This window comes from Mobula birostris, chromosome 3 (genome assembly GCF_030028105.1).
Source record: "Mobula birostris isolate sMobBir1 chromosome 3, sMobBir1.hap1, whole genome shotgun sequence".
NCBI classification, from domain to species: Eukaryota; Metazoa; Chordata; class Chondrichthyes; order Myliobatiformes; family Myliobatidae; genus Mobula; species Mobula birostris.
Window position 1 is genome coordinate 208,273,170 of NC_092372.1, and position 13,939 is coordinate 208,287,108.

Below are 13,939 nucleotides of genomic sequence, written 5' to 3' on the forward strand. Positions count from 1 at the left end.
CCGCTCCTATCTTGTCTTGAGACATGTGTAAGCCATCCTTGTTGATCACATGCCCACAGTATGAAATTTCCTTTTTGGAAAAACTCACATTTCTGTTGATTAGCTCTGAGCTCATTCTCTTAACCTGGTGAGCACTTGTTAAAAAGATGTTTGTCATCATCTTTGCCGGTGACAATGATGTCATCCAGGTAACACTGAGTCCCTGGAATCCCCTGCAGGACCTGGTCCATTGCCCTTTGCCAGATTGCAGGCGCTGATGCTATCCCAAACACCAACCCGTTGTACTGGTAAAGTCCTTTGTGTGTATTTATTGTCAGATATTTCTTGGATGCTTCATTGATTTCCATTTGGCAGTAAGCCTGGGTCAAATTGATTTTTGTGAAATGTTCCCCTCCTGACAGGGAAGCAAAAACATCCTCAGTTCGGGGTAGGGGATACTGTACTGTGCGGAGAACTGGGTTAACAGTCACTTTAAAGTCACCACATATGTGCACCTTGTTCGGTTTTCCTGGTTTTGTGATGGAGGTTTTCTTCATCATTGGAACAATAGGCGTGGCCCATTCACTCCAATCCACCTTTGACAGAACCCCAGTCTGCTCCAGATTTTTCAGTTCTGCCTCTGCTGTAGGACGGATTGCATATGACATTTTGGACATGCATTTTCCTCAATCTCAATCTTTGCCTTCATGCCCTGAAGTGTTCCTATTCCTTTCATGAACACTTCCTCAGAGTCAGCAAGTATTTGTGACAGTCTCTCAGATGTAGCCTTGCTGCCCTCCTCTGCTGAGGCATCTAGTGCCTTGATGGTGTGCCAATCCAACTGAATTTTCCTGAGCCATGCACGTCCCAGCAACAGTGGTCCTCCATTTTTCAGTACATAGAGGTTCAGCTGCTGTGTTTTGTCTCCATAGGTCACTGTCACTTTAATTTTACCTTTGGGACGCACCTTCTGTCCTGTCAGTCTCATGTCTGCCACGTGTGGAGTGATCCATATTACTCTTCGATCATCTGTCTCTTTCACGCTGTGAAGTGGCAGACAATTCACTTTCGTCTGAGTCGTTTTCACCAGAATTGCTTTCTTTCATTTTGTGTACATCGTTGTATTTTCCTTTGTGGGGTTTCTTGTTTCTCTGTATTTTGTCCTTTTCCTGCTGTTTACTAGCTTTACATACTCTGCCAATGTGCCCTGTTTGCCACAGTTTCTTTATCTTTAAACCAACAATCATCAGGGTCATGTGACCTGTTCCCACAATGGTAACATTTCTTTCCTTCATTTCTGTTCAGTGACATTTTATTTGCGGCATATTCCAGAGATTTTTGTTGTATCTCGGAAGTACCCCGTACCACTATTTCCATTGATATTCAGATGATGAGTACTTTCTCCAATGTAAGGTCTTTTTCACACAGGAGCTTCTTCTGTGTAGTTTCACAGTGCATGCCACACACTAACCTGTTACCTTCAATGCGTCTGATAGACCAGCTCTAAATTGACAACGTTCTGATAATTTGCGCAATTCAGCACAATATTCAGAAATGCTTTCATTTTTGCTCTGATTCCGTTTATGGAATTTAAATCTTTTAGCAATGACTGGTGGTTTGGGGTTTATCGGAGGGTGCTATCGGAGGGTGTCTACTATTTGCTTGTACGTTTTGTCAGCTGGCTTTTCAGGGGTTAACAAGCTCCCGAGCAACCAGTATGTTTTTGCTCCTATAATACTGAGTAATAAGACGCTGGCTTTCTTTTCATTATTAACACCATTAGCTTCACAATACAACTCCACTCTTTCAATGTAAGTTGCCCAGTCTTCAATGCCACTATCAAATGCTCTAATGGTTCCAATCATCGCCATCTTTGTTATGTTAATTAAGCCCCATTCTCTCCTTATTTTCATTTTTGACTCACGTGTCCTTTTTGCTAGCGCCACGAGCGCACTCCGTCTAGATGTGTGTGTCACTTCTTTTTAATCTCCCTTTAGGGGCAGTCAGACCCTCAGCCCTTGGAGGTCAGCGACAACTGTGGTCTCGGTTGGACATGCTGCGGCTCCGACTGTCTCTCTTGCACCTTGTGCTCTTCTTCCGAGTGTCGTTATCAAATAAAACATGGCGTTCCGATATGATGTAGGTTCATTAACCTCATCGCCAATTTGTTGTGTATGTGGCCAGATTACTCAACAAAGCTATAAATAAAAATACTGGAGACGGGAGCTAAATTAACAGGATTCTTTACTGACTGAAACCAAACTGAACACACATGGACAGATCAATACGCGCCTAATCGCACATGCTCCACATGTGCCTAATTGCGGATGCTCAACACGCACCTAATAGCGCATGCAACGACGTGTTACTACAACATAAAGTAGTCCCATAATATACAGTAGGCTATATGGTACAGCTGTACAAGGAGGTCACGCCAGTTACTGAAAGCAAAGGTTCACATTCTTTTTCCAACAAATACATGTAATATTGGATTATTTTTCCTCAATAAATAAATCAAGTATAATGCTTTGTGTTATTTATTTAATTGAGATTTCTTTATCTGGTTTTAAGACTTACATGAAGATCTGATCAAGTTTTAGATCACATTTATGCAGAAATAGGGAAAATTCTACAGGGCTCACAAACTTTCTAGCACCACTGTACTAAATGGCCAAGTGTACTAGGTTGGGACAGCATGCTTCCTCAAATAGTGAGAGAGGCATGGATCAGAATTGCAGAAATTCTGGTCACAATCTTACAGTTCTCCTTACAGATTAGTGTAATGCCAGAAAACTGAGAAACTGAAAAGGTGTAACCTTCTACTACAAAAGTAGCCACTGGCTAACTAGTTTAATATTCATTTTAGCAAATACGAATTTCTGAGTACTTGCATATACAAATATTAGAATATTAGATTTTAGGACAGTTTAACAAAACAAGTTTCTAAAAAAAACAAATTGCAGACTTTTTGAGAGGCACGGTGTTACGTTAAACCTCTTCAAAACATGCCAATATGGTTTGGCTGCTGACAAAATATTGCATGTCAATCTGGTCATTGCATTAGAGGAAGGAGGTGAAGGCCCTGGAGACCTGGAAAGTGCACTGGAGAGAGAAAAAAAAAAAGAGTAGAATGGTCCTTGCGATGGGTGACTTCAGATTCTTTTGTACAGAAAGCAGATGACGACATTACACTGCTTAAGACATACTTGGTAAAAGATGACTTGATTGAAGTAGAGGAGAACAGAAAGAACTGCTCCCATTTAGTAAGTACCTGTGATCTGTGATTCAGTATCTAAAAGGAGAGTAGAAAGAGATTTAATTGCTACTTTTAAAAGGAACTGGATGTATATTTGAGGGAGAATAAGTGTCAAGACAAGAAAAGAGCAGGGGACCAGGACTCAAGACTACTCCTGCGCAGAGCTGATGTGATGGGCCAAATGGCTACATTCCATGTTGTAATGATTTTATGATTTTAATTTAAAATGTTGAAAACCTCAACAATAGATGTCTCCAATGAGTAATTGTCCATAACCAAAGAATAATTGCATCTAAAATAATTTTTGGCATCTACTCACTAAGCCCCACTCTCTGGGCATCTGCCATAGAGTTGACTCAATCTATGTTCATAATGGTCACTACATACAAAAGACACTTACGATGCATTTTTAATTATTCTAACATATGTTAATTCATTAGCTTTAGTTGCCAAAAATAATTTCTCATTTTCAAATGTCTCCTCCTTTTCCATATTTCGCCCTAGGAAAAATTCTTTCCATTTACACTGAAATCTAAAGTATTTGGCACCTTTTTTCCCTTACATTACTTTTCAAATAATGTTCCCTCGCATTACTCTGATCTGCCTCAGCAAAGTACAATTGGGTTGCATTAGTTGACACCAGATGTTCCACAGAACCAAATATTCCATTTTACTTAAAACTGAAATAATAAAGTTGGAGAAAAAAAGAAACATCAGGTCAAATAATGTTTATTTTTCAGCCCATAAAGCAAAATTTGCCTGGAAGTAGAGAAGCAATAAAACACATATCATCTGAAGTGTTCTTATAATGATCCCTTTTAACTGTCAAGTAAACAGACAGATTTACAGTCTGGATATAAAAACAAATTCACTTTTCAAACATAGTAACATTAACCTTTTCATCGGCGTAATGTAGAGTTATAGTTCAACAAAATTTTGTGCTGTGTTTTCTGCTTCTGTGGATCTTTCAACAGTGTACATATTTAGAAGAGTAGGTGAGGGCCAACAAAACTATTTCATTGTTTACTCACACAGCATTATCCTTGATGAATAATGATGCATTAAATACTTAAATCTTCTCAAAATGATCTGTTCCAAGCTAGTGACTTGTCACGTTCTAATGGTGATAATTTCCACATCCAAGCAATATTATAACCATGATCAAATCCATACAATCAATAATTTCTTCTGCTACTTCATCACTTAATGGAGAGCCTCTCCTAAAAATTTACACCTTCACATTCCTCTGGCAAAAAAATGTTCAATTATGATTAATACAATCTTCCTAAAAACCTCATTCCCTAATTTAGAATGAATCACAATCCCCACTTTGTATTTTCTCCAAAGCGAGTTCATGCCCCATCTCCAAGATCAGATCTATACATAGTATGAAAGATGAACAAAGGTACTAACATAAACAATTATTCAACAAAGCTTTACAGCACATTAGTCACTAATTAGCCATCACAATTAAAGTCAAATTTCACTGCTCCCTGTGTATCCTCATCCGCTGGAAGAGGATAAATTGACACTAATGGAAAAAAAAAACCGAAGATCAGCAACAGAGTTCTGCAATTCTATTGCGCACTCTAGAGTGAGGCCCTCCATTAGTCGGGATTGACCGTGGATGCTGCATCCTAGCTGTCTACTTAAAACGCAAGCCAGGGAGAGTAAGCTGTTGCCCATGCAGATTGGCACCAGCGGTGTCACAGGAGTTGCCAGTCAGCATTGAACTCAACATAGGACTGCCTTAGGGACTCCAGCTCCAGATTTTTCCCTTGGAGAAGACTTCGGTAGTAAACCCCATGGGAGGGTGTAGCTACAAAGTAGCGGGAGGTTTGAGATTATTGATTTCCTTCTCTGAGAGGAGCTGCCAACCACGGCTGACTAGCTCCATCTGTACTTTAGCTATCCAGTGCTATAAATCAAGAATATTATAAACGAAAACTCATCCTTTCAGATGGGTGATAAAAGAATTTGGGTCTGGATATATTATTGGAGTAGAATACTCATAACGCATAGAATACTTCTCTGCAAATGGTTTACAAGACAGAGTGGAGATGGATCTGTTGTTAGTCATGAAATAAAGGTAGCAATATGACTTTGTGATAACAGATTGTGAGATAGAAGTTCAATGTGGGATATGAACCGAAGTTCTAGATAAGCACTTTCATATAGGGAGAATTCATATTAATGATCCCTTTTCAGCATTAAATGTTAATAAAACCATCTTACTACATAAAAATACTGAATTATTATTTTAAGGGCAGAAAAATACTACGCCAAATCCTTATTTATATTTTACTTAAAAGGTTGAGTGACTCACCTACATTTAATCTTTTCAAACATTTAGCATAACATTTGAATTCATGGGCCTGATTTCACATTACCATTAACTCTCAAATGTGTAGTCAGGGTTGAAGTTGGTCTTTAAATTGCACAGCACTAATTTTGTGCAGTGAGCTTTTGTTTGAAATGAATGTGAATGAGTGTTAAGGGCTATGTAGGAGAGAGGGATTAGATTGATCAGGGAGTAGGTTAAAGGTAGGCACAATATCTTGGGCCGAAGGACCTTCACTTTGCTAGTCTGTTCTACGTGACCTCTTTCCCTGTCATTTGCATATAAATTCAAGACATAGATAAAAAGGGACCTATTTGGCGGTTGAGCCTACTCCACCATTCAATAGGCTCATGGCTGATCATTCAAACTCAGTATTCTGTTCCAGCTTCTTCCTCATCATCTTTGATCCCACTAACCTTTAGAACACTATCCAACTCAATGAATATATTTAGTGGGGAATTTTGTGAGCTACTCAGTAAGAAACTTAGATAGCTGAGTTTTTTGCCTGTCTCTAGTCAAACTGGCTGATGTGGGGACTTTTCATTGAAAATGGATAACATTAAACTACCACCTACTCACTTGGTTTGTAGCATACTTGCTGTACTCATTTTGTATGACAGTAATCACCTCCCAAAATCCTGGAATGGTATAACTATCAGATAACTTTGCAAATGTTTGTGATGAAATGGCAAAAACAATCCACATGCTAGCTCTTGTTCCATTTCTTCCCTTCACCTTCTGTGGGAGGAGCTAAAGATGGCACCAGAGGGTGACTTCTCTCAGTACTTCTGCAGAACAGTTTAAAATTCTCCCTAATGTCTGTTCTTTCCTTTGCAAGTTGGCTGGAGTCCTGTTGGAGTCCGTGATCTACAGCTGCATTCAAACTGCTGTTCTTCACGGTGTTGGGTTCTGTGGATTCCTGCTCTTGGAACTTGCTGAGCAGCCTAGCATTTTTGATATAGAAACAGAAAACCTACAGCACAATACACAAAGCTGTGCCGAACATGTCCTTACCTTAGAAATTACCTAGGGTTATCCATAGCCCTCTATTTTTAAGAGCTCCATGTACCTGTCCAGGAGTCTCTTAAAAGACCCTATTGCAACCTCCGCAACCATCATCGCCGACAGCCCATTCCACGCACTCACCACTCTATGCGTAAAAAACTTACCCCTGACATCTCATCTGTACCTTCTTCCAAGCACCTTAAAACTGTGCCCTCTCGTGATAGCCATTCTAGCTCTGGGAGAAAAAGCCTCTGGCTATCCGCACGATCAATGTCTCTCATCACCTCATACACCTCTATCAGGTCACCTCTCATCCTCTGTCGCTCCAAGGAGAAAAGGCCAAGTTCACTCAACCTATTCTCATAAGGCATGCTCCCCAATCCTGGCAACATCCTTGTAAATCTCCTCTGCGCCCTTTCTATGGTTTCCACATCCTTCTGGTACTGAGGAGACCAGAACTGAGCACAGTACTCCAAGTGGGGTCTGACCAGGGTCCTATATAGCTGCAATATTACCTCTCATCTCCTAAACTCAATCCCAAAACTGAAGAAGGCCAATGCACCGTATGCTTTCTTAACCACAGAGTCAACCTGCGCAGCAGCTTTGAGTGTCCTACAGACTCAGATCCCAAGATCCCTCTGATCCTCCATACTGCCAAGAGTCTTACCATTAATACTGTATTCTATCATCATGTTTGACCTACCAAAATGAACCACCTCACACTTATCTGGGTTGAACTCCATCTGCCACTTCCCAGCTCAGTTTTGCATCCTATCAATGTCCCACTGTAACCTCTGACAGCCCTCCACACTATCCACAACACCTCCAACCTTTATGTTATCAGCAAATTTACAAACCCATCTCTCCACTTCTTCATCCAGGCTACTTATAAAAATCACGAACAGTAGGGGTCCCAGAACAGATCTCTGAGGCACACAACTGGCGACCAACAGCCATGCAGAATATGACCCACCTACAACCACTTGCTGCCTTCTGTGGGCAAGCCAGTTCTGGATCCAAGGAGTGGTCTGGAAGACAGGCACCTCTGGGGTGTGGCCCTGCAGACAAACCGTTCCAGTGCGGTGTCGCCGACTTGAGCATCGTGGAAGATCAGAACATTGAGAGAGCAGTGTCTGCTGCTGTTGAAGTAAGTGACTCTGCAGACTGCAACATCAAAAGAACGAGCTGTTGGTATCCCTCTCACTATGGCAGGAGCAATACCTCTCTCTCCCTTGATTGTTGGGGTGAACAGTGGTTTTTGATGGACTTTAGATCATGGTCTCGTTGGGGGTTTCGCTATTCCTTGCATGGTGGGTGCTGGGGAGAGACTGCTGCTTTTTGCTGAGGCACATGGTGGGAGGGGGAAGATTCATGATTTGCTGCTTCTTCTGCGGGTGGGGATTTTGAGGTTCTAACCTTTTTGTCATTCATTCTTTGTAGTTTTTGTGGATGTCTGCAGAGAGTAAGAATTTCAGGTTGCATACTGTGTACATTCTCTGATATTAGACAGAACCATATTGGCCATCTTGCTTTATCCTTCAGTCCTGACTGAGGGACTATCCAGACTGCTGATTGTCCATTTACCTTCACTGACAGTGCCTGACTTGCTGAGTTCCTCCAGCATCTTGCTTATTGATACTGTAAGATGGTAACAGTGCTTGAATTATACTGAGCGGAAAAAAAATGATGAAATTGCAGGGCATTCATAAGAACCATGAAGAACAACAGTAGTCCTAGATAAAATGAGAAAATGGGTTTCAATTAATTCAGAATTAAGTAATATGTAGCTGGGATTTGGAGTCTGCCAAGCTACGGAATAGAGGCGTGTTTTAAAGAGAGCTGGCTGAGAGGCCCATCAAATATATAATGCCTGATAACAGGGTGGAGATTGATCCAGCTGAACCACCAAAGGTACAAGTACCATACAATTGGTCAAGGAGAAGCAAGCAATAAGTGCTGAGAATAACATAAGAAACAGAATCATGCAAGGCCATTTGGCCCCTTGCATCAGGACTGCCATTTAGTAATATCATGGCTGATCTTTTAACTGCACTACATTTCAGCACTAATCCTATGCTCCTCAATTTCCTTAATGTCCATTGACCTCAGTCTTACCTACACTCAGTGACTAAACCTCTACAGATCTGTTGGGTAGAGACATACAAAGATTCATCACCTCAGGGTGAAGAACTTTCTTCTCACCCGTCCCAAATGGCAAACATGCTATTTTGAAACCGTAGTTGAGTTCCAGTCAGTTGTTCACATGCCAATCAAACATTGAAAAGATATTGTCTTGATTAGTGAGATCATTTCTAATTCTTCTGAAAATAGACCCATTCTGGTGAATTCCACTCACTTTCCACTCACAAGTATGTCCTTCCTTGGGTAGGGAGGTTAGTCTTTTGCATAATATTCCAGATACAACTTCACCAACACTTATGAATTCTCTACACTTGAAGTCTCTTGTCATAAACATGTACGGAAAACACAGATAAGTGAAGGGCACCTACACTAGCAGGATCATGACAAAGCACCATGGAAAATAAATGAGAAAGAAACACAATACACATTTTAAACAGCAATATAAAGATACAGGAAATTCTGCAGAATCTGGAAATCTTTAGTAACACCGAAAATGCTGGAGAAGCTCAGCAGTCAGGCAACATCCATGGAGGGAAATAAACAGCCAACATTTCAGTCTGAGTCCCTTCCAGGTTTGGAAAGAAAGGGCAGAAGTCAGAATAGGAAGGTGGGGGAAGAGGAGGAGTACATTCTGGCAGTGACAGGTAAGACCAGAAGTGAGGGGATGGTGGAGGGGTGGAATGATGTGAGAAACTGGGAGGTGATAGGTGGAAGAGGTAAATTGTAATTAATATTGCAAATAGTCTCACCAATAAATTAACATTTCTGAGATCAATGTTGCCAGTGAACAAACATTCCAATGTCAAAATCAATGGTGAAAATTGTTAATATTTACTTACATTGATAGACACATCGAGAGTCAATTCTTGTTATGACATATTTCATCGAGCAATTGGTTGAGTCTGATCTATGAGATTGCCAAATTTATGTGAAGCATGCAACACTGCCACCTAGTGGCATCACATCAGCAAGCATCTTTCAGGATGTTTAACATTATACCAACAGTTCATCTACAAATATGAAGGCCCATGAATATTGACTGAGAATTAGTAGCTCATTTAAAATGCGTGGAGGTGGAGGGGCAATGTTGCAGCCTAGTTCAAAGACATTCAAGGAAAGAAACTTCTAAGACAATTACCTTTGGAAGAAATATTCAGTAAGTGAAATTTATTTTACTGGACACAATGTTTTCTTCCTAGATGTACAGCAAGAAGTTCAATGCGTGAGAGAAAATGTGTGGGTCTTACAAAATGAAGATTGGACATGACTGTATTTCTTAGGTGGAAGATATTTGTCCACACTCAACCATCTAGTCACTTTTGTCATTTGTGATTCTTGACAACTCTCGTCAGTCACATTTGTGGCTTCTAATCCTACCCGAGTGATTTCTGAACAATATCCAGGTTGATCTGTGAATTGTTAAGGGAGCATTGCAATGTGAATGCTGTCTTGCAGATCACCAGAAGCTGTAGGCACATACTCTCAAAGTATTTAAGAGCAACTTAAATGAGTAACTGAACATAATGACACAATGTTACGGGGGGGGGGCTAAATGATGGCAGATAGGATTAGTGTTGATAGGTATGTGATGGCCACATGATCACACTGGACCAAAGGTCACACTTCTTGCCTTGTGACTCGATCTCTTTGTAATATAGTGGATATGCAATTGGAAGTTCCGGAAGATTTTGAAGCAGTATTAAAATTCAGCCCAGTGAGTCTGCTCCACTAATCATGGATAATTTTTTTAACCCCATTCTCCCACCTTCTCTCCACTGCCCCATAAGCAATCAATAACTTATTAACCTCCACAGCCCTTGACAATGAATTCCAGATTTACAATCCTCTGCTTGAAGAAATTCCTATTCAGCTCAGTTTTAAGGGATATCCTTTTATTCTGAGGCTGTGTCCAGGGATCTTAAACTCTCTTACTAATGGAAGCAGCCTCTTCATATCCACACTGTGCAGGTATTTCAGTATCCGGTAGGTCTCAATGCGATAAACTTCTCTTACTTCTAAACTCCTTCGAGTACAGGCCCAGAGGCTCAAATGTTTCTCACGTTAAGCTTTGCACTCCTGGCATCATCCTTGTGAATCTACTCTGGACCCTCTCTAGGGCTAGCACATCCTTCTTGAGAAACAGGGTCTAAAATTTCTGACCAACACCTTGAAAAAATCTTCAATGGTAATTCTCGCTTTTGCTTTTTTAAAATTTAGTTATACTGGGTCGAATAGGCCCTACTAGCCCTTTGAGCTGCTTTGATTTAACACAAGTCTAATCACTGGACAATTTACAATGACCAATTAACCCAAATCTAATCACTGGACAATTTACAATGAACAATTAACCTACCTGGTACATCTTTAGACTGTGAGGGGAAACTGGAGGAACTGAGGAAAAGCCAAGCACTCCACAAGGAGGACGTAGAGATACTCCATACAGATGGCGCTGGGATTGATAATGAATGCCCCAAGCTGTCATAGTGTCATGCTTACCTCTACCCTACACTGGCATACTTTTATTTTATAATCTTGTCCTCTTGAAATAAGGACTATTGCCTTCTTTACTACTAAAGGTGATGACGAATCAGCATATAGGAGGGAGATTAAAAATCTGGCCGGGTGGTGCCACAACAACAACAATCTCTTACTCAATGTTAGCAAGACCAAAGAGCTGATTATTGACTTCAGGTGAAGGAAACCAGAGGTCCATGAGCTAGATCACATTGAAGGATCAGGGGTGGAAAGGGTTAGCTACTTTAAATTCCTCTTATTATTTCAGAGGACCTGTCCTGGGCCCAGCATGTAAGTGCAATGACAAAGAAAGCACAGCAGCACATCTAATTTTCAAAAAAAAAATATATAAAAGGAGTTTGTGCAGATTCAGCATGACATTTAAGAGTTTGACAACTTCTATAGATGTGTGGCAAAGAGTATACTGACTGGCTGCATCACAACTTAGTATGGAAACACTAACACCCTTGAATGGAAAATCCTACAGAACCTAGTCCATCACAGGTAAAGCCCTCCCCACCATTGCACATATTTACATGGAGCATTGTCACAGGAAAGCTCCACTGATCACCAGGGCCCCCCATGAACATTGTCATGCTCACTTCTCACTGATGCCATCAGGAAGGTGGTACAGGAGCCACCAGGTTCAGGAACAGTTATTACCACTTAACCATCAGGCTCTTGAATACAAAGGGGTAACTTCACTCTTGATTTTATTACTTATTTATTAATTATCATTTTTGTTTTGAATTTGCAGTTTGTTTTCTTTTGTAGATTGGTTGAATGGCCAAGTTGGGACAGTCTTTCATTGATTCCATTAAGGTTAGTATTCCATTACGGATTTACTGAGTATGCCCACAAGAAAATGAATGTCAGGGTTTTGTACGATGACATGTATGTACTGTGATAATAAATTTACTTTGAACATAACCTGCAAGTTAACTCAGAGAATTCTGAACTTGGACTCCCAAGTTCCTTTGCATCTACGACTTCTGAATTCTCTTCCCATTTAAAATATAGTCTACAACTTCATTCTTCCTATCAAAGTGCATAATCCCCAACTTCAGTCCACTGTATTCCATCTGCCACTTCTTTGCTTACTCTCCCAACGTGCCAAAGTCCTTCTGCAGACTCCCTGCCCCTGTGACACTACCTATCTTTGTATCACCTGCAAAGCTAGCCACAGCACTGTTAGTTCCTTCATCCAGATCATTAATGTATAAAGTGAAAAGTTGTGGTTGCAATGCTGACCTTTGTGGATCTATACTGGTATTTGGTAAACACTTTTGAAAAGGGCCCCTTTATATCTCTCTGACTTCTGCCCATTGTACAATCTTCAATCCATTCTGTTAACGTCATTGACTCCTATCTTTGTCAGCAGCCCTGTGGGTGACAAACCTGCTGACTGTCTTATTAATCAAGTACTTCCGAGTACCCTAAAATTTCATCCTTAATGGACTGCAAAATCACCAGGATCAGGCTAACCAGTTTATAATTTCCTGATTTTCCTCTCTTCCTTCTTAATCAGTGGTGTCATATTTGTGATTTTTCAGTCCTTTGGGACCCTGATTCCCATCATTCTTGAAAGATCATTACTAATGCCTTCACAATCTCTTCAACTACCTCTCAAAACTCTGTGGGGTAGCCCATCTGCTCCAGGTGACTTACCTACCTTCAGACCTTTCAGCTTCGCCAGCACCTTCTCCCTAGTAATCCACTGCACTCAACTCTGCCCCTCGACTCTCTTTCAAGATATCCAATGATCGCTCTCTTATCCTTTATGTATTTACAAAAACTTTTGGAATCTTTATATTTTATTGACTGGTTTATCCTCATATTTCATCTTCCCCTTCCTTGTAGCTTTTTTAGTTGCCCTCTGCTGGCTTTTAAAGTCATCCTATTCCTCTGGCTCTCCACAAATCTTTGCCATGTTATATGCCTTCTCTCTAGCTCATCACATAATTTTATACAATGTTAAAGTTCTGAACAGCTCAGATGTTATCTATGTCAGGAAACATAATTTCTGATGCTAGGCAAGATGCTGATAATGGCACTTTTCATGTTAAGTGAAAATAATTGTGAAACAACCAGTGTTGTGCATCAGCAAAGCAGCGTGACAACAAAGATTTAGGAAGGGTTGAGAAAAATGGTGGTGAGTTGGAGATAGTGAACAGGTTTTGAAAGATATGTTTTCAAGTGGAGGAAATGCCAAATGAAAATACCCAGACTATGATTCATTATAGTCAAATCAGTAAACCTTAATTAGAGAAAAGTCCTAGCATTCTTCCACTTGTTTGAAGTATGAATTTATTTTCTATACTGGTTTTAAAAATATTGTTGCATTACCAGGCTCCTCTGCAGTTTTCGAAATCTTTCCACTGGTTCAGGATCATAACCTGGAATTTTTCTCATATCATTATTCTTCAATGCCAACAAGATTTCCAGCATAAAGCGAATCTAGAAAAGGAAAAGGAGTTGCAATGTAAATTGGTAAGCAATGGATTGTGAGACTGTGTTGGTTCATTTGGCTGATCCTAAAGCACACACACAGAGAAAAAAAATCATTACCTACAGTCCAACCACTTTCACTATTAAATACTTGGCAATGCTGCTGGTATTATCTGCTTCATTTGCCATTCTGGATAATCCATTCAAAATATTCATGGTACCACTGATGAAATGTTTTATAAATGAGCTGGATT

The 13,939-nt window shown here is 40.3% G+C and overlaps 1 protein-coding gene across 1 annotated transcript in view; it reads right to left on the reverse strand.

The window, feature by feature from the left end:
- The window catches only part of nom1 (nucleolar protein with MIF4G domain 1), a 66,993-nt gene that overhangs the window by 26,400 nt on the left and 26,654 nt on the right, over positions 1-13,939 (reverse strand). Inside the window, exon 5 of the mRNA XM_072254042.1 lies at positions 13,584-13,694. Coding sequence (XP_072110143.1) covers positions 13,584-13,694 — 111 coding nt within the window. The remainder of the gene's footprint in view (positions 1-13,583; positions 13,695-13,939) is intronic.